Source organism: Mytilus californianus, unplaced genomic scaffold (assembly GCF_021869535.1).
Source record: "Mytilus californianus isolate M0D057914Y unplaced genomic scaffold, xbMytCali1.0.p SCAF_15, whole genome shotgun sequence".
NCBI classification, from domain to species: Eukaryota; Metazoa; Mollusca; class Bivalvia; order Mytilida; family Mytilidae; genus Mytilus; species Mytilus californianus.
In genome coordinates this window covers 17,174,529-17,199,941 of record NW_026262637.1, presented here as the reverse complement: position 1 = coordinate 17,199,941, position 25,413 = coordinate 17,174,529, and the positions used below count along the sequence as shown (strand labels likewise).

Genomic DNA, 25,413 nt, shown 5'->3' with positions numbered 1-25,413 from the left:
GTTAAATAATATGTCATACAACTTGTCGACTAAACTTGTGCAGGTATGATTACAATCATTAAATAACTTATTTTTCATTTGTTTTATGTAAAGGTCTCAAACTAATTTCGTGTGTATATTTGGAACAAAATAAGTTTAAATATCAAAATTTGTCGTTATTTAAAAACTGTTTTTGCAAAACATGTACTTATATTAGTACTTATTTGTGTGAAATGGAGTGATACTTCCAATCTTTATAAAGGTAAATAAATTATTTGGTAGTATATCCGTACTTTATATATTACAAAGTAAAATATTCAAATGTATAAAGTTATAACGCTATATATCTTTTTAAGTTTTCTACATACAAAGTTCTTATGTAGTGCATGTAGATATTGTGTTGTTATAACCAAAACATATCGTAAATAACGACTATCTTAGTTCATTTACGAGGTCAAAATATAGAAGTCAATCCAACTAATTAAATTGTAAATCAAAGAGTCTAAATGATACTTACACTTTTACACAAAGCCCTACAATCAAATATATATTCAGCGTCATAGTTGTTGAAGACATTTTTGATAACATATTGCCAATTGTTCATATTTGTAAAAGTTTGCCTAAAATGATATACTTAACCAAAAAAGAATTAATTTTTATCCGAAAATGAATGCATATCATTATGTAGGTATTCAATGAAATTAGTTCCGGTTATGATTCTTCTTATTCTTTTTTGGATGAATGCCAAACAATTGCAAAAGAGCTTTAACAGGTTTCAACTATTACTAAGCAATTATGAAAAGGTTCATTTTTCTAAAATTTGACAAAAATTGGCACACCTTCAAAGAACACAAGCTGTGATTTTGAACATTTCGGTAAAATTGAAAGGATTTTGTTTGAAAATTGGCCTAATAGGAAGGAAATTTTCTGCGGAAGTTGGTCTCATATCTTTCATTTCAAAATTTATATCCATATATGATGTAAACTATATTATTTATAAGAAGACATACTTTTAAGTTGGCCCTTCTCCTACTTCCTTAAATAATACAATCAATCATAAGACAATCAATGGATGGATGAAAGGCTGTTTAACGTCAAGTGGCGAATTAAATGCTATTCAGGATAAGAACATGATTATGTGATATGAAATATATATATATACCCTGCTTTGAACTATACCGACACGAGACTACTGAGGCGGTTCTATAAGACAATCCATGTCCTAAAGATAACATGCACGGTGTAATTTAAAATATTTTCTTCTAAATAAAGATTACTTGGTTTGAATGACTAAAACCTAATTTGAGATCAGAATGATTTTCGGATGTTATTTCCGTCGTATAGCAGGTATTAAAAGATAAACTATCACGAACTATGAATCAGATAACAGATAAGATCGGATGTGTATACGTACGCAACAAGAAAACACAATTAACTTTAAAGTTAAATGGACTAATCAGCCGATGCCATTTTGACAATACAAAATAATACTAGAAAAAAAAAGAAACAAAAATAGAAAAGACCCACTATAAAAGAGAAAATGCTGTAGAAGAAATGATCTGGTGAGAAGTTTATTATCCAGCAAAAAAGGCCTATTATTTGATCATCTTTATTATTATAGTTGAAAGTTGTACATTCTGTTATCATTTAAAAATATATATAGACAACGATCGTAATAATACTGTAAGCAAGATTCGCTCACTTTCTTAAGAAAATGACGAAAGAATAAATACACCCAAAGTACTTAGATGATACTAAGGGGACAATTAAATACAATCAGTCGACAAGTTAGACAATACCACAATGATCAAAGAAACAAAACAACAAACACCATTTAACAAAGAATGTACAGAAAACTAAATTCTGACAAACAAGAATCTCAACAGAAACTGGGTTGGACTTGAGAAATTCCAAAGGTACGCAGCTATAATTGTTCAACCACTGAGCAACACGTGCATAATAAGTAGAAATTCGGGATTGTGGTTACTACAAAAAAGATCTGTAAAAAAAACAATTTTGTATTTACATTCAGACTCAAAATATGTATAACATGAAGACAAATTACAAATCAAACAGAATAAATGACGAAAATAGTCAGTAAACTAAAAATAAAAAGTAACAAAACTGTTTATCTACTTATCTAAACGAGTGAAGACAGTTTCGTGATCAATAAAAGTTTATATGCTAAATAAAACTAACAGTGATTAAAATTAAATGACAACATCTTTTGCATTTTCAGTACAGATGAGCTGCCATATAATATTTAGAAATGTATTTCTTTCTCAGTACAGCCATAGTAATCTTAATTCACATACATATAGGATGTTATGTTGATATTCGTCACCATCACATTCATTACAAAAAAAACTATATACGATCAGTTAAAGGGTTGTTGTACCATCGACCAGTTTCTATTGAATTATTAGATTGCAAGTTCTGTTTTTTTAAATCCATATTCTGGTCGACGACATAATATCAAAATTGAGCTTAAAACAACTAATATTTGTGAATAATATATTAACATACGTTAAAATCTATATTTGACAACTCAGGATTAGATTATACTTTTTAAACTAATACATTGATTATTTTATATTTAAACATGTTATCAAATAAATACTTCATGACCAATTTTGAAAGTGGTTTAGTAATGTAGAAACTCGTCTCGTGGTGAAAATTGTAACAGTTAAAGAATGTAATTTAAAAATGAGTTTGAACATTCAACTAATATGTTTGTTTTTCATTTCTAGCCATTCAAATACAAAACGATATCATTTATCATTTTAACTTATACTACCTTCCCAATTCTTCATATATCATAACTTTTTGGGTGCTTCATCTCACATTTAAAATTCTTGTGTTGGCTTGTAAATGAACTTTTTCAAAACCATATATTTTTATCCGTACGACACAATTTGTTCTCCAAGATATTCAAATAGTTTAAACTGTAAATCTACAGGAAAATGTAAATTTGTAATCTTTGTATATACAACAGATTTTTCAGATTGTTCCACAAGTTTTTTTCTTTGCACATGCATATATAATTACCAATTATAATCTTACAAAAGAGAAACAAGCGATGCCAAAGGAATAAGCTTACAAATCGAAAATAAGCTGACAACGCCATGGCTAACAAAGAAAAAGACAAACAGACAAACAACAGTACACAAAACACAACATAAAAAACTAAAGACTGAGCAACAACAACCCTACCAAAAACTGGGGGTTATCCCAGGTGCACTGGAAGGGTAAGCAGATCCTGCTCCACACGTGACACCCGTCGTGCTACTCATGTAAGTACAAACCCGGTGATAAGTCTAATTCCGTAGGTTACCTTCGGGGAAAAGGGGACGGGATTTTAGTTACGACAATTGGAACATACCTGTTGTCATCTGTGAAACAGATATTTCATAACGGTCAACCAACTCATGATGGCGTCCGTAAAATTTATGAAGGGATGATTTCAATTTCACCAATTGGACTTCTTGGTTTAAAAGCTTCCTTGTGAGCAGCAACCCTCTATCAAGGAAATCATGATAGGAAATACAATCCTGGAATATCGTATCAACTGGGAGATATATACTCCGTATGCAGGCGCTGCTGGAGTGTTGCTACATAGAAATGGAAAGTTCACAATTGGGAAGCTAAAATCATCTCTTTTGTCGTAAAATTTTGTTTTTAAGCGACCTTTATTGTCAATTTCTAGATGTAAGTCAAGATATGAGGCAAACTTAACTGTCTCTGTTGTATCCTTTATCTCAAGTTCGATGGGATAGATAGGTTCAACACAGTCACCACATTTTGAGTTGTTTAGTGAGAGAACATCATCTTTATAGCGGAAAGTGAAGTTAAAGAATACTGCTATCTTGTTTTCTTTCTTCCTAAGCAGCTCCTGTATGAAATCAGCCTGATATAAATAACGAAACAAGTCAGCAAGAAGAGGAGCACAGTTGATTCCCATAGGAATGTGTATTGTTTGTTGAAAACACGTCCTCAATACGTAACAAACATGTTGTCAATCAATAAAATCAAGCATCTTGATAATGTCAGTTTCTGAAAAAAATTTGTTTGAATTAGAGTGATATTTTACAAAGTAATATTTATCCCGCCTTAAGACAAGATACTTGTATCTACGTTGGCCATTCTTATTTATGAAACAAAGCAGGACTAACTTTTCCAATTTGTCTTTTTTATTTGGAATGAGGATTAAGAGTGTAAAGGGTAAAAAAGTCGAATGTTTTGATATTATTGCGTTTAGTGAAAGAGTCTTAGATTGTATGTACCCCAAAAGATCTTTGGAATATTTTAGTATCCACATCTGATTCACGCCGCCTCTAGAATATGTAATTTCACAATAACTTTGAAACCTGGGTTTGATGGCTAATAATATTGATGTTAATAATTTACAAAGTGGTTTTGTGGAGCACTTGAAAGACACAGCAATATAACGCTGTTTGTATGGACACTTATGTAGTTTAGGTATCCAATACAATGAAGGAAGATCCAGAGCTTCAGCTTTGGTTGAAAAAAAACCCAAATAAGATGTCATTCATTCCATCAATTTTCTTTTATTGACTCTTTATATAAAGATACGCGGTATGGTTGCTAATGAGACAACTATTCCTCAGAAACCAAATGACGCAATTAGGCCATCAAAAAATATTGAAATAATCATAACGGTGCTATTTTCAATTTAAAACGTGTATTTAAATTCGGCAATTCAACAAACATTACTTGTGCTAAGACAATTTAAGATATGCTTACCTTTAAACAAAACATCAAACACAGAAAGAAAGGGATGTTTGGGAAATACAAATTTTAATTAGACAAATTTAAATAAAATTGATAATCAGTATTTCAATAAGCTTTACCGCTTAATTGCATATCTTACACAGTGAACCAGATACGACATTGAATGAAGTGCTGCATGAGTAGAACTTCATTTGCATGCAATCGTAAAAATGGGATGCTGTATCTCAAAATCAACGATACAACCAGTTATTGTAGATAATAGTCAAAAGTAAGTTATTAACGTATACAAGTTCTAAAACAAAAAATCTAATGTTAAACTATACAAGACGGTCAAGCTATGATCATTTAAAACAATAAATCAAAGGTAAAGTTATACAAGACGGTCAAGCTATGATCACTTAAAACAATAAACAAAAGATAAAGGTATACAAGACGGCCAAGCTATGATCACTTAAACAACAAATCAAAGATAAAGGTAAACAAGACGGTCAAGCTATGATCACTTAAACAATAAATATAAGGTAAAGGTATACAAGACGGTCAAGCTATGATCACTAAAACAATAAACCCAAGATAAAGGTATACAAGACGGCCAAGCTATGATCACTAAAATAACAAATCAAAGATAAAGGTATACAAGACGGCCAAGCTATGATCACTTAAACAATAAATCTAAGGTAAAGGTATACAAGACGGTCAAGCTATGATCACTAAAACAATACATCTAAGGTAATGGTATACAAGACGGGCAAGCTATGATCACTAAAACAATACATCTAAGGTAAAGGTATACAAGACGGTCAAGCTATGATCACTAAAACAATAAACCCAAGATAAAGGTATACAAGACGGCCAAGCTATGATCACTAACACAATTAATCTAAGGTAAAGGTATACAAGATGGCCAAGCTATGATAACTTAAACAACAAATTAAAGGTAAAGGCATACAAGACGGTTAAGCTATGATCACTAAAACAATAAATCAAAGGTAAAGTTATACAAGACGGGCAAGCTATGATCACTAAAACAATACATCTAAGGTAAAGGTATACAAGACGGGCAAGCCATGATCACTAAAACAATAAATCTAAGGTTAAGGTATACAAGACGGTTAAGCTATGATCACTAAAACAATAAACCAAAGATAAAGGTATACACAACGGCCAAGCTATGATCACTAAAACAATAAATCTAAGGTAAAGGTATACAAGACGGTTAAGCTATGATCACTAAAACAATAAACCAAAGATAAAGGTATACACGACGGCCAAGCTTTGGTCACTAAAACAATACATCTAAGGTAAAGGTATACAAGACGGTCAAGCTATGATCACTAAAACAATAAATCTAAGTTAAAGGCATACAAGACGGCCAAGCTATGATCACTTAAACAACAAATCAAAGATAAAGGTATACAAGACGGTTCAGCTATGATCACTAAAACAATACATCTAAGGTAAAGGTATACAAGACGGTTAAGCTATGATCACTAAAACAATACATCTAAGGTAAAGGTATACAAGACGGTTAAGCTTTGATCACTAACAACAATAAACCAAAGATAAAGGTATACAAGACGGTCAGGCTACGATCACCAAAACAATAAACCAAAGATAAAGGTATACAAGATGGCCAAGCTATGATCACTTAAACAATAAATCTAAGGTAAAGGTATACAAGACGGTTCAGCTATGATCACTAAAACAATACATCTAAGGTAAAGGTATACAAGACGGTTAAGCTATGATCACTAAAACAATACATCTAAGGTAAAGGTATACAAGACGGTTAAGCTTTGATCACTAACAACAATAAACCAAAGATAAAGGTATACAAGACGGTCAAGCTATGATCACCAAAACAATAAACCAAAGATAAAGGTATACAAGATGGCCAAGCTATGATCACTAAACCAATAAATCTTAGGTAAAGGTATACAAGACGGTTAAGCTTTGATCACTTACAACAATAAAACAAAGATAAAGGTATACAAGACGGTCAAGCTATGATCACTAAAACAATAAATCTAAGGTAAAAGTATACAAGACGGGCAAGCTATGATCACTAAAACAATACATCTAAGTTAAAGGCATACAAGACGGCCAAGCTATGATCACTTAAACAATAAATCTAAGGTAAAGGTATACAAGACGGTTCAGCTATGATCACTAAAACAATACATCTAAGGTAAAGGTATACAAGACGGTTAAGCTATGATCACTAAAACAATACATCTAAGGTAAAGGTATACAAGACGGTTAAGCTTTGATCACTAACAACAATAAACCAAAGATAAAGGTATACAAGACGGTCAAGCTATGATCACCAAAACAATAAACCAAAGATAAAGGTATACAAGATGGCCAAGCTATGATCACTAAACCAATAAATCTTAGGTAAAGGTATACAAGACGGTTAAGCTTTGATCACTTACAACAATAAAACAAAGATAAAGGTATACAAGACAGTCAAGCTATGATCACTAAAACAATAAATCTAAGGTAAAAGTATACAAGACGGGCAAGCTATGATCACTAAAACAATAAATCAAAAGTAAAAGTATACAAGACGGGCAAGCAATGATCACTAAAACAATAAATCAAAGGTAAAAGTATACAAGATGGGCAAGCTATGATCACTAAAACAATAAATCAAAGGTAAAAGTATACAAGACGGGCAAGCTATGATCACTAAAACAATAAATCTAAGGTAAAGGTATACAAGACGGCCAAGCTATGATCACTTAAACAATACATCTAAGGTAAAGGTATACAAGACGGTTAAGCTATGATCACTAAAACAATAAACCCAAGATGAAGGTATACAAGACGGCCAAGCTATGATCACTAACACAATAAATCGAAGGTAAAGGTATACAAGAATGGCAAGCTATGATCACTTAAAACAATAAATCTAAGGTAAAGGTATACAAGAAGGGTAAGCTATGATAACTATAACAATACACCAAAGCTAAAGGTATACAAGACTGTCAAGCTATAATCCCTAAAACAATAATTCAAAAGTTAAGGTATACAAAACGGTCAAGCTATACAAAAAAGAAGATGTGGTATGATTGCCAATGAGACAACTCTCCAGAAGAGACCAAATGACAATGAAATTAACAATTATAGGTCACCGTACGGCCTTCAACAATGAGCAAAGCCCATACTATGTTCACTACAACAATAAATCAATGGTAAATGCATTAAATAATGAAATTAATGGAGCGTTGCTAGAAAGTATCTATAAAACAAAAATAATGACATGAACTACATTTTGTATATTAAATTACTTAAAACGATTTACTATGCATACACATTCATATCCCTTTACATAATATATTTCCCCATTCATTTGAATAGCCTTGACAATGGTTTTATGAGACTCATATTTTGTATAGAAGTTACACGCCCAACAATACTAGAAAAAGCATATTTGCTCTTGCAATTGTATATCGATCTCTCAGTTTATGCTGAGACATCAATTGCAAATTACTTGAAAGTGACGTAGTCACTCGAAATTTCTGTTGGTTTTAAAAACACATATTTACTTGTAAGAACTGTATGGAAACGCGCAAAAGAAAGGTACTAATTAATATCACAGGAACAAGCAATATAAACTATGTATCATAGTGGAAGTACCACGAAGACAAAACAAAAGTTCAGAGAAAAATCAAACAATTAGCACAAATGAAACTAAGATTAATTTAATATAAAAAAACAGTTTGAGAAGAATACAAATCATCGAATAATAGTGCAGCAGTTACTGTAATAAAACCATAAACAAATCTTTCATTTTAGTTTCAGATCTAAAAATGTGTCCTCTGATCTGAAAATCACATATAATGACCTGAAATCAATAGATGATCATGCCTTACAGGTATTAACCTATTCTGAATTTATAAATGTATTTAGGCTGTTTAGAATGAATTTAGAGGAAGAAACAGAATACCATTCATTTTATAAAGTTCATGTATGTCTGTTCTGATACCAATCATATCAAACTAGTATAATACTTCACAAGTTTATTCTATGGTTGTGGCATGCATAGCATTTATCTTTTCGATGAAATATCGACTATTTTAAATCCCGTGTATGTGGGTTTTGACCTCTGCCGAACATATTTCATCTGATTGAAATGATATCGGTAAGCATGTAGGCAATGATATCAGTAAAACGGAAAGCTGGCACATCATGTGATGATACCAAATTTGGTATGTAGCTCTACATTATCGAAATAATCATTAGCCACTTGACCTTTTGTTTCAGTGACTGTTTGATTCATTAACAAAAGCATAAACCATATCACAACCAGTGAATGCATGATTAGACATTTCCTAAAAGCAATCTATAGCATGTCTACATTTAGCTCTGTGAGTACATACACCAACGACAACTACATCATTATTTGTGTTTACTATACATGTAGTTATTGTCCTGCTATCATATATTGCCACATACTTTGCGTACATGAACATTTGTGTGTCAGTCTCCTCGGGATAGCATGGCGCTATCTGGTCAACATAGATGGCTTAAATGCTGATAAAATTCAACATAAGAAAGAACATGAGCACACACTGTTAATTCAAATAGGACACAATGATACAAAAATGGTAGATTTTTGTGTGTTTAAGAGTCTTCGTGTAACATAAGAGCAAAGATAACACTGATCCAAAATAAATAGTTTCACGACCGTATATTGTACCAGTTTGCACTTTTTATTTTATTACATGTTTTACATATTTTAGTACTAGATGGTCGTATTTATAAGTTAAGTCTAAGATCTAGACGAGAACAAAATATCGATTATTACAAATTAATATTTTGAATTTGATTCAATTTAACAAATTATATCTGTAGACGCCAAAGTATGTTGAAAACTCCATCACCGAACTTGCTGACTACCTGGCAAAACCTGCCAAAAGTGAACTGGAGACCATTCGATCTTTTTATGTTTGGATCTGTAATAATATAAGGTAGGCATAACATGTAATATATGACTATATTAGGGATAAACGGTAGGTACAGTTAAGTTCTACAAGAAAAGCGAGAGAGAGAGCATTGGTACAAGTGGATTATCGGATTTATCCGATAGTGATAGTTAAATTCTCGAATTTTTAAAAACTGAGCCTCGTCCAGGCCTTTATAATTCGATATTTTAGTTATCGAGATTGGAAAAACTCCGATAACACAGAAGTAACTATGACAGAATCTTTTTCCCTATTGATTTGTTAATATGATTTTCATGTTTGATAAAGGGAAATCCCCTCCGGATTCCTTCCACATCTCATATTTCTACGTCATACAAATATAAATATGTCAATTGTCTAAGACTTTTAACGCACATTTCGATTTATCCCGAGAGCTGATAAAGGATATGACGTACTTTGAACTTAGCCAATAGTCTACGGAGATATAGGCATAGGCAACCACACGTTGGTTAATTATTTTAAACAATGTGTCTAGAAAGAGTTAGATTGCAAATAGCTAGAGAAAATTATTTATACATTGACAACTTATAGTATATTTTTATCAAGTTAAAATACAACTTCACATACATGTAGAGCTGTAATAAGTAATCTTGATAAGTATTCCTGGATTTTGGAAAAAAATGATGTTATAACCTGACATCAAGTATGTCCGATGAAGGGTATTTAGAACCCCAGGCATGCATTCTGAAAATCTATTTCATGCGTTTTTAACTTTGTAAAACACATTACCAAATTACGCTTGCGAAATATTTAAGAGAAGGCATCAAAAAATTTTTTTTTGTAATTTATTTTTATTTTATCTCAAAAAATACCAAGCATTGTGATACATAAATACATAGATAATTCATAATACATATATTAATATTAAATTTTTCAATAACAGTCTAAAATTAAAAAGTTAGGTATGCTTATTGTATATTATATATATGTGATAATTATCTACTCGATCATACTCATCATTTATCACTCTGGATTAGAATACCTGAATATGTTGATAAGGTTAATGATGATATCAGCCTTCTCCTCTAGCCACATGCATCACTGTCTATACAATGATGTTGACCATGAGAGGTACCAGGAGAGACCACCAGAGATCATTAACAGATAAGGGTCAGACATGACATGTTGGACAGAATCACAAAATAAATGACAACCTAAGTCAAGGGGAGATAATTTAAATACAATCAAACAAAAACAAGTATATCAATATATATATAACAATATCAATAAACATCCTAGATAGCACTTTTATGATGCACACAAATCACTGTCCAGTTGTGATGTGCATCAACATATTATTAATTCTACATAAATTATTATAAAGCCTTAAGTGAGTACAAAATAGAAAGATCTCTCCTCACATGTGAACTAAGTTTTTAATCAATTCTCATTTACTATCAAATTTCTGTCTTGCTTTAGGGGATCTGTAAAAGGAGGTAGATATTTTTTCTATTTGGTAGGAATTTTTAATCATAGCTATCGCACCTGTAAGAGTCGGTAATGAAGTGTAAAAGCGACATGTATAAATGTGATACCTAACCAGAATAGTGAATAAGTTTAGGGAAACATCCCAAGACTCTGACCCAAGAACAATATTTTCCACATTAAAAATTAAAGTTAGATTATTTTCAACTTGAAAAAGTGCTGCAATTTCTAACCACAAATTTCTAACTTGGGTACATTCCCAGAAAAGGTGACTTATAGTTTCTTTAGTTTCATTACAGAAACTACATAAGTTAGTTTCTTTTAACCCATATTTCTGCAATAATGCATTTGTAGCGAGAGTTCTATGTAAAATCTTAAACTGGAACATACTAAATTTGTTGTTTTTAGTGCAACAAAAGGGTAAACTATAAATGAAATCCCAATTTTCTATATTAGTGCCTAGTTCTTTACACATTTTGTCTTCTTGTTTTGTAGGACGTTCTGTATACATTGACAAGAATTTCCTATTAAAGAATTGACATGACTTTTTGTTGTTTTTAATAAATTCAAATTTATCGTTAGATATGTGCATGATTTTCTCTGAAGTACTGATTAGATCTTTACAGTCTTTTGGTATCATATGAAGTAAAGAATGGTATTCCAAGAAATTAATTCTAAGATTATATTTTCTGCAGAATTCCTTTAAAGTAAACAATTCACTGTTTTCATCAAGTAAATGACCTACAAAGAAAACTCCTGATGTAATCCACCTCTGGTAAAAGACAGTTTTATTATTTATTTTCAAACTCTTGTTTAGCCATATGGATTGTTTCATGATCCCGTCAGCAGTGCAATTAGTGACAGTGTTAAGGATATTCCAGTTTAGTAAAATATCTTTCCAAAAATTATTAAAATTTGAAGAAATCGTTTTGATACCATCAGGGGTCATCAACCATATTTTGTCTGTTCCTAATCTGTTGTATTGATCTATTAACAGTGTTTTCCAAGGGGATATATTCAAGGGGTCTAAAAGTTTATTTATCCATGTCATCTTTAGTGAATAACAAAAAGATCTTATATCTGGCATTTTCAACCCCACATTTTCAAATAACCTTATCATAACTTTTCTTTTAATCTTATCTGGTTTTGCTGACCACAAGAAACTAAAAAAAATATTTTGAATAAATTTTATTTTATCATCAGGTGGGTTTGGCAAAACTGTCAATGATTGGATTAGAATAGGTAGAGCTAATGATTTAATAACAGTGATCTTTCCCATATATTTTAAATCTCTATATACCCAGGAATTTAGTAAGCTCTATATTTTTTTTATTTTTTCCACAAAATTTACAAGCGTTTTATTTTCACTGAACATATCAAATTTTATTCCTAAAAGTTTAAATTTTCCTGAATAATTCCAGTTCAAATTTCTTGTAGTTGTTAGTTTATCCCTTGAGTGAATCTTTGACCCAATCCATATGGCTTAAGTTTTATCAAAATTAGCCCTTAGTCCAGCACACTCAGAGAATTTTTCTAAAGTATATAAACATGTTTCTAAAGATTGCTCATTCTCGTCTAATAAAAGACATGAGTCATCTGCATACTGGCTTAGTAGATACTCAGAATCATTTATTTTCAGACCATTTATATCCGGGTTATTTTTAAGTGCAGCGCTCATAAGTTCTAAAGATAATATAAAGAGATAAGGAGATAAAGTATCACCTTGTCTTACAGCCCGACCAATATTAAAAAATTGAGAGCAATGTCCATTGTTTATAATACAGCTCTGAGATTCTGAATATAAGGTCTTGACCCATTTACAAAAAAATTAGGACGTAATCCTAAAAAAGACAAAGCCAAGTCTATAAATGACCTTTCAAGAGTATCAAAAGCTTTCTCAAAGTCTAATAAAAGTAAAAGACCTGGAAGATTATTATCTTCTGCCTTTTCCATAATGTCAAAACTAAGCCTGGTACATTCTCCAATATATCTCCCTTTTATGAAACCTTGCTGTGTTTCACTAATTATAGCCCTAAGAAAAGGTTTTATTCTATTTGCTAAAGCAGCTGATGCAATTTTTGTATCAACATTTAATAAAGTGATAGGTCTCCAGTTTTTTAATTGAAATTTTGATCTACCCTCTTTTGGAATGCATGTCATAACTCCTTGTTTCTGACTAACAGAAAAAGTCCCAGTTTTTAAGCTATAATTAAAAGATTTTATAATAAATTCATGGAGGTCTATCCAAAAGAATTTATAAAATTCAGTTGTAAATCCATCCATCTCTGAAGATTTACCATTTTCCATATTTTTCAATGTTTTTAAGCATTCATTAGCATTCAAATTACCCTCTGCCTGTTACCTCTGTTCATCAGAAAGTTTGCGGATAAAAGGATTATTTTCATCAAAAAATAGATTTTTATATTCTTGATGAAGAATAGGATTTGTTGAGGAGTACAATTTTTCATAAAATGATTTTTGTTCTTCTAAAATTTCACCTTGGTTAAATAATTTCCTCTCCATTATCCTTAATTAATTTTGGAATTATTTTCTCAGTATAATTTCTTTTTTCGAGATTACAAAAATAGTTAGTACATTTTTCACCTTTTGCTACCCATCTTGCCTTTGCTCTTGCTATAATACCTCTTACTATTTTCTCTCTGTGTTGAACAAGTTCATCTTCTAAAACTTTAATTTCTGAATTTAATAATTCTGGGGGATCTATTTCATAATTTTCAACTTGAGTTCTAAATCATTTTCGGTTTTTGTGTTTTGCTTTTTTATATAACTGGCATATGATATTGTTTTCCCTCTTATCATACATTTTAAGAGTTCCCAAAACATTTGTGGGTTCACTGATACTTCTGTTTCTAAATCATTCCAAGGCAGAGAGTAGTGATTTATAGTTTCCCTAATGCAATTTTTATTTCAGTTACATAGACTAGTAAACTATTGTTAAATTTCCATGTGCCTTTACCTTTAATTTGATTGTAAAACTGTAAGGTCAGGTACACTGGAGAATGATCAGACCTATAACTTATATCCATGTCTACATTTTTTACAAATGGTTCAAGATCAGAGGAAATCAAAATGTAATCCAAACGGCTTTGCTTAAGCCCAGGTCCACGCCATGTAAATCTTTTTGTATCCGGATTTAAGGCTCGCCATATATCAACAAGGTCCAGGGACTCTATCATATCTAAAATTTTATAATGTGCTCTTATATTGTTTTTAGCACTATAGTTTGAGGTGTCCTTATCAAAGTCTTGCACCACATTCCAGTCTCCAGCCATAATTATGGAGCTATTTTTTATACCAGATACTAAGACTTTTTATATTTTCAAAAAAAGTTGGAGAGGCCCCATTGGGACCATATATTGCAACAAGAGACAGTCGATAATCTTGAATGGTCATATTTAGAATGATAAAATTGCCTTCCTGATCCTTTTTTTCTTTGTGAATAATACATGTAAAACAATTTTTTATTAAAATTGCTACCCCTCTTGAGCGGCTGGAGCCAGAGCTAAAGAATGCCTTATACCCCCATTCATGTGCCCACTGCTTTTCATTTTCTTTAGTACAATGTGTATCTGTTAATATAATTATATCATATTTTTTCCTATATCTTGAAAAAAATCTCCTCCTCTGACAGACCCCTACAGTTAAGAGCACCTATTTTCAAACAAGTCATTTATCGAATAGTTCAATAGGTGTATTATGTAATTCTATCCAACAGTCAAATGTTTTCAGTATACTATGATGGTATGTCATTCCTGATTTTTTTAACATACTGACAAATAAATAATAAATATTTAGACATCTGTATAAAAAAAAAAGAAAATAAGATCACACTGAGCTTGGTAGCAATTCAGGGTTTTCAAAATAATATTTCCCGACCCCTTTGAATTCCCTCCCTTCTTAATCCCCCCCTTTCCGGGTCATTCTAAGTAGTAACCAAAAAGGCGCAAGCCAGGGCCGACCGTGCAAGGGCTGTATAGCCAGTCAAGGTCGTTAAAAACTTCCATTTGTTGTAAGTAGTAACCAAATTTGCAAGACCGTGAATAAGTTGTTTAAATTTGTTGAGTTATTATGGTCCTGGTATAGTAAGAATTTTGATAACAGATCTGCAAATAAATCATTTTCTCCTCATAAACTGTAGAAAACTCTAACCAAAATTAAATAAATGTATATAATTCTCCTGAATCCCGAATATTGTGGGTGTAACATAGAGTCATAGTACAAAATTCACTTTATAGTGAATGTGCAAATTTTACAAGCCCCTAAAGTGCATGATTTAATAACTTATAACTATACAGTGAATTGTAGACAAAACAATACATGTAAAATATGGACAATACACACAGTCATGTATACAAAACTTTACTACTACACGTCATGCATGAATAACAACCAGATAGATAAATAAATAAATCATAAGCATAATATGCAGCAAGCAATTAAACATATCAAGCAACATGATATCAAAAAAATAAAGCTTAAACTAAAGCAGCAAAAGCAGAATGCAGTAAACAGGTCAGCATTTTAGTCAACATGAAAACGCAAGATAAATAATGCAATTAAGCACCAAAGCTGTTTGCATGCACAACTTTGGTCTAAGCTGCCATTCAATGTAGTTTCTAGTTACATAACTATAATGGTTTTGCAGCTATCTCCAAAACTGGAGGCATAACGCGTAAATAAATGAAGACCATACCTTGTAATCTAGATTAAGTGTTATCCACATTCTGATTGTATCTAAAAGAATAGATATTTTTCTATATACTATAGTATTTAACAAACCATATAAATATAATTCACATTTATTGTACGAATTAGGGGACTGAAATTTGATAAAAATAAACAGATGCATGTGTAGGACTAAGATTGTTAGGGTAAACCCTGTTCATATTGTTTATACCTGTAAACAGCACTGATGTGACGAGGCTTATGATTAAATAATAACATGTGTTTTTCCACGGAGGCTTCCATTTTGTTATGATTGTAGCAGAACAAAACTATAGAGAGATTCCGAGTATCCAAATGTTTACATTATGAATACACAAGACTCCGCCTACAGGAATGTGAAATGTACAACTATGCCACACCCACTATTTACGTTAAGAAAAGTTAATACTGAGAGGAGAACTCACGAATAACACAAATAGTGTTATATAAAATTTTGCCTGACTAAATACAAATAGAGTAAAGAGAAAATGTACATTCAAATAAATATATAAACAAACTAACAAAAAAGGTAAATAAAGGTGAAAAAATGTAGCATCATTTTTATTTCAATGTTCAAATAAATCTTGAAAGCAAAAATCATTCGATTTTCAAAGCGATCTCTGTACTAGACGCGTAATGTTTATGATCTTTTCTTTACGAGTTGGACGAAAGGTGACTCTTTCAAGTATACTAGTCTGCATTTTCTTTTCTCCTCACTGGACATCTTGCTTCTCTCTGCCTGGCGTTCACCGCGACGAACTGCAAGTGAAGGTGGGAGGTCCGTGACCACACTGTATCCGCACCCCTAGGCAGTTTTGTGGCAGCAGTAAGGATATCATCTCGATCTATCAAGTTTGATAGCCTAAGGATTATATTGCGTTTCTTTTCAGGACCATTTGGCAATCTATGAACTGCTGTAAATAGCATACTTTTCACCTGCGGAGCAGCAAACCCAAGCCCCCTTTTATCATGATGCAGCCATTATCGGACTATGTTTTCGGTGACCTTTCGGGATTCACCAACAGTTCCCTCGAGCCCACGGATAATTAAATTCCATTTCCTTCCCCACACCTCTAATTTAAGACGTTCATTTGCCTCCTCGGCTATTAGTGACTCTAAGTTTGGAATTTTGGAATTATGAATGTCATGTAGCTCACCGTTAGCAAACTCGGCCTGGTTTTCAAGTATTTTAACTCTATCATCAATCTGTTCTTGCTTTACTTTTAGTTTTTCTACTTCAGTGTTGATATATACATGTAATTTCTGAAAACATTTTCCGATGTCGGCAAAATCTTTACACTCATTATCAGCCATTGTTATTGTTTAAGAACAGGTATACCCAGGCGGGAATCGCCGATTGAAGACTGGTTAGTTCAGGAGAAAATTAAATGAAAGTCACCTCGTTCAGTGTAAAAAAGTCATACTAAATGAATATGACGCTTGTTGTACTACTCTGTTTAAGTGAAATGTTAGATATTAAGCAGATAGAATCAATTTACCACGACCAATTTTCTGCATGTTTATCACAACATGGCTGTCAACCGGAAGCCATAAAAAACTTATTGCACAACCTTTTCATTTCAATTATCAGCCTGCTTTTGGGAAAAGTAAACAGATGAATTAATAAAAAAGTAGATTATTTCAAAGACATTTACTTGTATGATACCTGATTCATGATTGATGATTCAATATTCTATTAAAGTCTTAGCACTTGTAATACATTTAATACAATCATCATGATAATATCTGCATTGTGCAAGTTATGATACAAGTCTATTTTATAAAGAATTATGAGAGACTTATTTAGAAATTCTAAAAAATTATAACAGTTACTATATATTTACACATGTATCATGTCTTTACAATATTGAGATTTACATTTATCTGTACTTGTAGTTACAATGCAACAGCTTTCTTTAGTGGGACATCCGCAGTCACAGAACCTAGTGGTGTTTTAAAATCTAAAAGCAGTGTTTGTGAAGGATATGCCAGGCTCTTCCAAGCCCTCTGTGTGTATGTACAGCGTAAATATACTAAATTAGTCACGTTGCACGTATTATGCTGTAATTCAATTATGTTAATTACTGATTTTAAACACATATTATTTAATTAAGTCATTGTATACAATCTATCACATCATGATCATTTCATTGCACAGTAATCATTATATTGTTTGCCTCAATCTCTTATCATGCTGATCATCTTATTTCGTACATCAAAAAAAAAAAACAAAGATAAAAGATCGTACTTATCGACCTACCTCAATATCAAATGAATGTTTGAATTTTGGGAATAAACGTTTACCACAATCTTGTTCTATTTCCAGTTTTCGATGAACATACCAATAATCATGATAATTATAATTTACATTTTTCATGTTTAAGTCTTTTGTATATTTATATAACATTTTGTTTTAGGGCAAAGAACATAAAATGCCAAAAGATCAGTGGATTCTCGAAGGGATATGGCCACCAGCTTGGGACTATCTTATCTTATCAAAACAAAACAGATCATGCTTGGAATGTTGTTTTTGTTTCTGGGAAATGGAGATTTATAGAGACAACATGGGGAGCTGGTCATATAAATAAAAAAAGAACATTCGTAAAGGAATTTTCAAATTTCTACTTTTTAACAAAACCAGAACATTTCATAGAAGATCATTTTCCTTACATCAATAATGACGTAGAGGGAAGCAAGGAATGGCAACTTCTCCGAAAACCGGTGTCTCTTGAAGAATTTTCAAAAACTTTGAAAACAACAAATGTTGCAAGAGAATGGGATGTCATATTTCCATCCAATAAAAATGAAGTTGTGAAAGCTGACAGAAAGGCTTCAATATCAATGGAATCGAAGCAAGTCACTTTGACAAATGTCAGTGTGAATCTTTATGGTAGTAGCAGAGAACTCTGCAACGAATCTGTAGTAATAGTAAAGAACAACTTTTCAAATTACACCATTACCATCACACCAAGGAAAATCGGAAAGTATATGCTTCAGATATTCGGAACAGTTGATGAATCACAACATGTCATGCCTAATCTGACAGAGTATTTGATAGAATGTACGTCTATAGAGGACGAATTCATGCCCTATCCGGAACATAGTGGATTCTATGGGCCCTCTACTGATTGTAAACTTCGAGGCTTTGCAAATTCCGAGTCGATTTCAGCTTTTCAAATATGTCAAAACGGCGAATTTGAATTCCTAATTAAGACGAATAAGACTGTTAAATGTTCTGCGGATATATTTGAAACAGACGGAAGCAGAAGTTCAGATTTTGTCATGGTTGAACAATCGAATGATTCGGTTTGTGTTAAAACACGTTTTGTAAGTAAGGGGTACTACAAAATTACACTTTTTAGCGAGTTGGAAGGCAACGACACATATAGTGAAGCGATGAATATTCTAGTTCTCAACAAAAAAGCGGCAAAAATCGCAACTCCTTTTCCTCAAACATACTCCTCTACAAATGAATACAATTGCCATCTTATCGAGCCGCTTGTACGTAATATCCCGTCAAATTCAAATGTTCGTTTTGCAATGTCGTCTCCTGTGATTCAACAACTCTTAATCGATGGCAAGGTGCATAAAAAAGAAAACGATAAATTATGGGACATTACTGTAAAAACGGGTTACTCAGGTGTCTTAACTGTATCCGCAAAAAAGGACAACAACATAAACAGTTATTCCTACATATACCAATATGTGGTAGATTGAAGTACTCACATACTCATTTATTTCAATTAAATCTATATACTATAGTAACATATATTTTACTTAATGGTTCGTTGTTACTGCTCATGCACTATTCCAAAATCTAATTATGTGACGTCCATATATCGTTTTGTAAATATTAATGAAAACGAAAGTGTTTTTACTGTGGAACATCAAACATAAATCATCCAATCTAAAATTCAGCTGACGATCGAAAACAAAAATTGAAAGTTTGACTTTACAAGAATCCTTTGCTTCATTCATTATATCGTCTGTTACTTCCATCTGTTATGTATGATCAAAATCCCCTAAACCACAGTGACAATGTCAAAGGATTTAAAATTTGGTGAAAAAAAACCGAAGTGTGTCTTTAAAATACTTTGATGTAATGGTTTTTATAGTTTTAAAACTATGAGTCACGCCTCAAGAGTTTAGTAATTTATTTCCACTTAGACAATCTTTGAACCATAATCAAAGTAAAAATGTATATTTAATACCGACCAAAGAACAGATAACAGCCGAAGGCCACCAATGGGTCTTCAAAGCAGCGAAAACATCCCGCAACCGGAGGTGGGCCTTAGATGGCCCTAAACCAAAATGAGTCCTAGTTCACTGAAAATGGACGTCATTCTAAACTCCAAAACATATAGATGAACTAAAATATTAAAAAAAAACATACAAGACTAGCCAAGGCCAGAGGCTTCTGAGTTGGGACAGGCGCAAAAATGCGGCGGGGTTAAACATGTTTTGTGAGATCTCCACTCTCCCCCTACTTAGCGTGGGTTTTCTTTACATGTCATTATCAATTTTGTAGAAACTATACACAACTTAACAATCAAAATCATGAACACATATGTAGGACTCTAAAGTGCAAAGGGGACGCTAAAACGCGATGGTCACGCTAAAGAGCGATGGTTTGATACGCTAAAGTCCGATGGTCTGTGCTATTAAATGAACCACGCTAAAGTTCGATGCCTCAATACGCTAAAGTGCGTTTTTTTTTGTTCGCGAAAGTATGGACGTTTGCAACGTTAACCATAGCATTATGACGTTACAAGCCGTTTGTACAAACAAAAATGTGCAGATCTGGAAGGTTTTTTACTAGACAAGAAGAAAAGAAAGAAAAAAGAAACAAATGATCCAAATTCGGAACATTTTTGGTCGGTGCTAGAAGAGTTTGTATCCGGAGGAGTTATTTCACAAACAACCATCCACAGTTACGGAAATGCAAACCTTTTATCCCGCTAACTTATAGACTTTCAACCAAATTCAACTTTGTCGGCTTGGGACAAACGTGTTTCTGTCAAGGTACTGGAAACGGAACTTCTCATAAACGTAGAAACTGACGAGAGCATGGAGAATGTGTTTACCGTAAAAGAGAGTGAAATCGGCAAAATACATCAAGTGTCACAGTAATTAATTCGTCCAAATTTAATTTAGAAACTCCTTCTATGTTTGTAATCCCATGTTATTCACTTGCGTCGAATAAAGTCTACTTTTTACTTTCTAATTGAATTATTTTATAAATCAATTTTTTACAATATGGTTTGTCATGTTTGTTAAAGAGATGGATATTGGTCAACAAGACAGTAACCTAACGACCAGAGGTGTAGTATCATGATATGATTTCCAGTGAGACAAGTCTCTATCCAAGACTAAATCTCATTAATGTTATTAACTATAGGTCACCGTTTGGCTAACCACGCAGATAGTATTCTATAAAGACCAAAGGGTATAAAAACGACCAGTGTAAAACAATTAAAACTAGAAAAAAAACAGATTGATTTATATACAACACAATAAACAAAAAGCAAATAAGAAGATGTGTTGTAATTGTCACTGAAACAACTATCCACCAAAGACTAAATATCGTTGATGTATGCACCTAATAACAATATGACCTTAGACGTGGAGCATCGGCTCTAGTCGCATAGCAAGCTATAAAGGACCCCGCAATGACTAGTGTAAATAAGACAACGGCATGATTTATAAACAATTCAATAGACGAAAAATTATTCCCTGAACCCCATTCCCGTTAAACCATCGCACTTTAGAGTGTTATACCAACGCATTTTAGCGTGTCATATACCATCGCACTTTAGCGTATCATACCATCGCACTTTAGCGTGTCATCTAATCGCACTTAAAAAAACAAACAACCATTACACTTTAGCGTCTGACACCATCGCACTTTAGCGTAGACCATCGAACTTTAGCGTGACCATCGCACTTTAGAGTACCATCGCACTTTAGAGTCCTACACATATGTAAAGCTTAAACGGAGCTACAAACAAATCATATGTTATGTCTTCTGAAAGGTAATCATATTCTATTTGCTCTCCATCTTTACATACCGTTTTTTTTCCTATATCGTATAACTCCACCACCATCTGGTATCTATCTTATGACTTAAAGATTCATAAAAAATAATTTTATCATAAGATATCACCAATAATTGGGTACAGATACGCAATTCATTTTAGATAGGTGGTAATGGTAGCCTTTTCCGAAATTCCTCTGCTCATATCGTAAACTTGGATATGTATGATGGCTCGTTTCAAAACTGAGACTTGTTCACATATGTGATTGAATTTTCAGGGTATGAAGTGCATTATACTTTTCCGCAAATTAGAGCACCCCGAAATCGTTTCGTGATGCGGCTCCTCCAGGTAAAAAAATTCATTTTTCACAATAATTTCTTTGAAAATGTTAGTCTTTGCATATATTTAATAACTCCATAGTTTTTACACATTTATTATATTCAATTTCCAAATCAGCACAACTGGTTAAGCTCAATCACTTGCTCAAAATGGAAACGTGTCCAATTTCACTACACACGAGATTTTTTGTTTACGCAGTTCTTTTAAATTCCTTAATTAGCGGCACATTAGGGATATTGACCCATTTGGTACATATCGTGAGCTTGAAATTATCATAAACATAGCTTTATCAGTATTATCACATCATATCTACTTTAAGCGCAAACACATTAACAAACACATTTGGCTGTTCTGCGTTATGCCCAAATTTGTTATACGACCAGGTAAACCCAATTGGCGACAATCAAATTAACTAAACATGTTTAACCCCGCCACATTCTGTGTGTATATGCCTGTCCCAAGTCAGGAGCCTGTAATTCAGAGGTTGTCGTTTGTTGATGTGTTACATGTTTGTTTTTCGTTCATTTTTTGTACATAAATTAGGCCGTTAGTTTTCTCGTTTGAATTGTTTTACATTTGTCATTTCGAGGTCTTTTATAGCTGACTATGCGGTATGGGCTTTGCTCATTGTTGAAGGCCGTTGTTGACCTATAGTTGTTAATTTCTGTGTCATTTTGGTCTCTTGTGGAGAGTTGCCTCATTGGTATTCTAACCACATCTTCTTTTTTTATATTTTATAGAAAGCAAAACTTCAAATACAATACTGCTATCTCTATTATATACAAAATAAACAAATCATTCCATTTCAGGTATTATTTCGGTGTTAAATGTCATAAAACGAATATTCCGCGTAATAATGTCATCGTATTTGTCAACTATAACCAAATCGACGTCATCCATGTATGTATGCTTTCGGCAACACATTTAAATACCGAGCTTTTTCATGCTGTCGTTACGCATTAAAATGAAATAGAATTATATCTAAAGAACAGTTTTGGGTGAAAAATGTGATCTTTTAAAATTCATTATTTATTATACATGCGGTCTCCAGGAAAAAACACCCAAGTAAATTCATGGTAGCATATATGAATATAAATATCATAAGGTACAAGTTCGACGAGATTAGAGAACTACTATATGATAAAATCGCAGATCTCCTTATAGCTGCAGAAACGATATTGACAAATCGTTTAATGATAACTTGTTCAAAGTGGACGGTTACAAACGTGATCGACGAGGTAGAAACAAACAAGGTGGTGGCATCATGTTATTTATCAATTCTGACTTTCCATCTAGTCGTAGAGCTGACAAAGAATCTAATAATTTAGAGAATAATTGTTTAGCAGTTCGTGCCCTAAAACAGCAAAAAAAATAATAATATAGAAGTTATAGAAATGTGTATGTAGATTCATTTAACACAGATCTTAACAATAATAAAAATGCCACTCACAGAAAATGTCACTACCTAAGAACAGTTGAACAATGCATACAATGAATTTGAAGATACGTTCACAACTGTCCTGAACAAACATGCACCGATTAAAACAAGACAACCAAGGAAACAACCATTATCATGCATGAATAGTGAACTAAAAAAAGCCGTATATAGCAAACACATGCTGTACACACAATTTACAAAGCAAATGAATTCAAAAACAGGGGAAAAATATAGAAAATACAAAACTTTAAAAAGTGTCCATGAAAAAATAGTTTTTAGAATGTTTTTTCAGGTAGAACCAAAACATTACCTTTAGGACAAATATAAAGCCATTTTTCTAAAAAAAAAAAAATAAGTCACTCTGGAGAACAAAAATTTGTTTAATGTGAAAACAACAAAATCATAAACAACACCAAAGATGATTCAGAACACTTTAATGCATTTTTTCACCATAAAATTGGTAGTGATGTGATATACGACGGCCCAACAACTATTTTGTCATGTAATCAAGTAAAAAATCATAATTGCACAAACCCAAAATTGGAATTTCAGAAAAACAATAACAGAAAAAGTAGCACAAATTATAAACAAAACTAACATTAAAACAGTTACTGGAGTATATGGCATACATGTACAAGCAAAGGCAGTGAAATGTTGAAACCTATAATCGTGCCACAGTTACCAACATTGATAAATTATTAGTTTGTAAAAACAGTTGTATTTCCTGATAGACTTAAGCTGGCTCCAAAACTGGCTCAAGTTCAACCATTGAACAAAAACAAAAACAAAAACCAACCAACTAGACAAAGCCAACTATAGGCCTGGCAGTCGTCTACCTATTTTTTTTTTTTAATTTTGAAAAGATGTATCTTTTTTTTTAAATATTTTATCCTTATTGATGTGCATTTAGACGTGGCTATTGGTGTCAGACCACACTGTTAAGACGGCTAGAAGATTGGCGTACAGCATTATATAATAATCAGTATATTACTGCGATTCTAATGGACTTTTCTAAGGCATTCGATTCCTTACCATATGCAATTCTGCTTTATAAATTATCAGCATGTCATGTCTCTTCTCATTCGATTTCATTTCTTTAAACTTATTTGTCAAATAGGAAAGACCAGATATCAATAAATAGTATTCTAAGCAGTTGGGCTGACATTCATAAGGGGTTTCCCCATGGTTCTATCCTGGGCTCCCTCCTGTTCAATGTTTTTTTTTATATTCTTATTTATAAATAATGGGATTCTGTATAATTATGCAAATGACAATACTTTATCTTATTGTAATCCAGACTATGATGTTTCAATTTCTACTTTAGAATACAAATCCCTTTAACTTATTGAATGGTTCAAAAATAATATAATGCAGGCAAACCCTGACAAATTTCAGGTTTTATCAGTTGGGAAAAAGACACACAACAAACATCCATGTATACATATACAAAGTGCTGCTCTTTCGTGTGTGATAACCGTCAAACTTCTTGGCATTGACATAAATTATCAGCTGAATTTTGATGACATATTTGCTTGTTTTATAGTGATTAAGATTATAACACAATGTTGACTACTGTACCTATATTTTTGACATGTATACCTGTTATGCATTTTTGTTTTGTTCGCACATCTTTGTCAACATAATGGAATTGTATGCGCCTGTCATACAAGTGAGAGGTTTAGAAAGCTATAAAACCAGGTTTAATCAACCATTTTCTACATAATAAAAT

The 25,413-nt window shown here is 32.4% G+C and overlaps 1 protein-coding gene across 3 annotated transcripts; it reads left to right on the top strand.

Moving 5' to 3' along the window:
• Nucleotides 1-19,648, top strand: LOC127725544 (kyphoscoliosis peptidase-like). Of its 3 annotated transcripts, none has more exons than XM_052232600.1 (6): nucleotides 1-43; nucleotides 4,875-4,999; nucleotides 8,533-8,611; nucleotides 9,592-9,707; nucleotides 17,769-17,885; nucleotides 18,290-19,648. In XM_052232600.1, exons 2-6 carry the CDS (start codon nucleotides 4,941-4,943, stop codon nucleotides 19,587-19,589), a joined length of 1,671 nt encoding a protein of 556 aa, XP_052088560.1. In that variant the 5' UTR covers nucleotides 1-43; nucleotides 4,875-4,940; the 3' UTR covers nucleotides 19,590-19,648. The 3 variants fall into 3 exon arrangements, with proteins under 3 accessions (XP_052088560.1, XP_052088561.1, XP_052088562.1); XM_052232601.1 differs by lacking the exon at nucleotides 1-43 and adding an exon at nucleotides 105-241; XM_052232602.1 differs by lacking the exon at nucleotides 1-43 and having other exon boundaries at nucleotides 2,959-4,999.
• Nucleotides 19,649-25,413: the final 5,765 nt, after the last annotated feature.

Bases quoted from the DNA above. Each gene is read 5' to 3' on its own strand.
- LOC127725544 (XM_052232600.1), top strand. From the start codon at position 4,941: ATGGGATGCTGTATCTCAAAATCAACGATACAACCAGTTATTGTAGAT. The intron at 5,000-8,532 runs GTAAGTTATTAA...CTTTCATTTTAG, and splicing joins ATTGTAGATAATAGTCAAAA to TTTCAGATCTAAAAATGTGT. The intron at 9,708-17,768 runs GTAGGCATAACA...CTGTACTTGTAG, and splicing joins TGGATCTGTAATAATATAAG to TTACAATGCAACAGCTTTCT.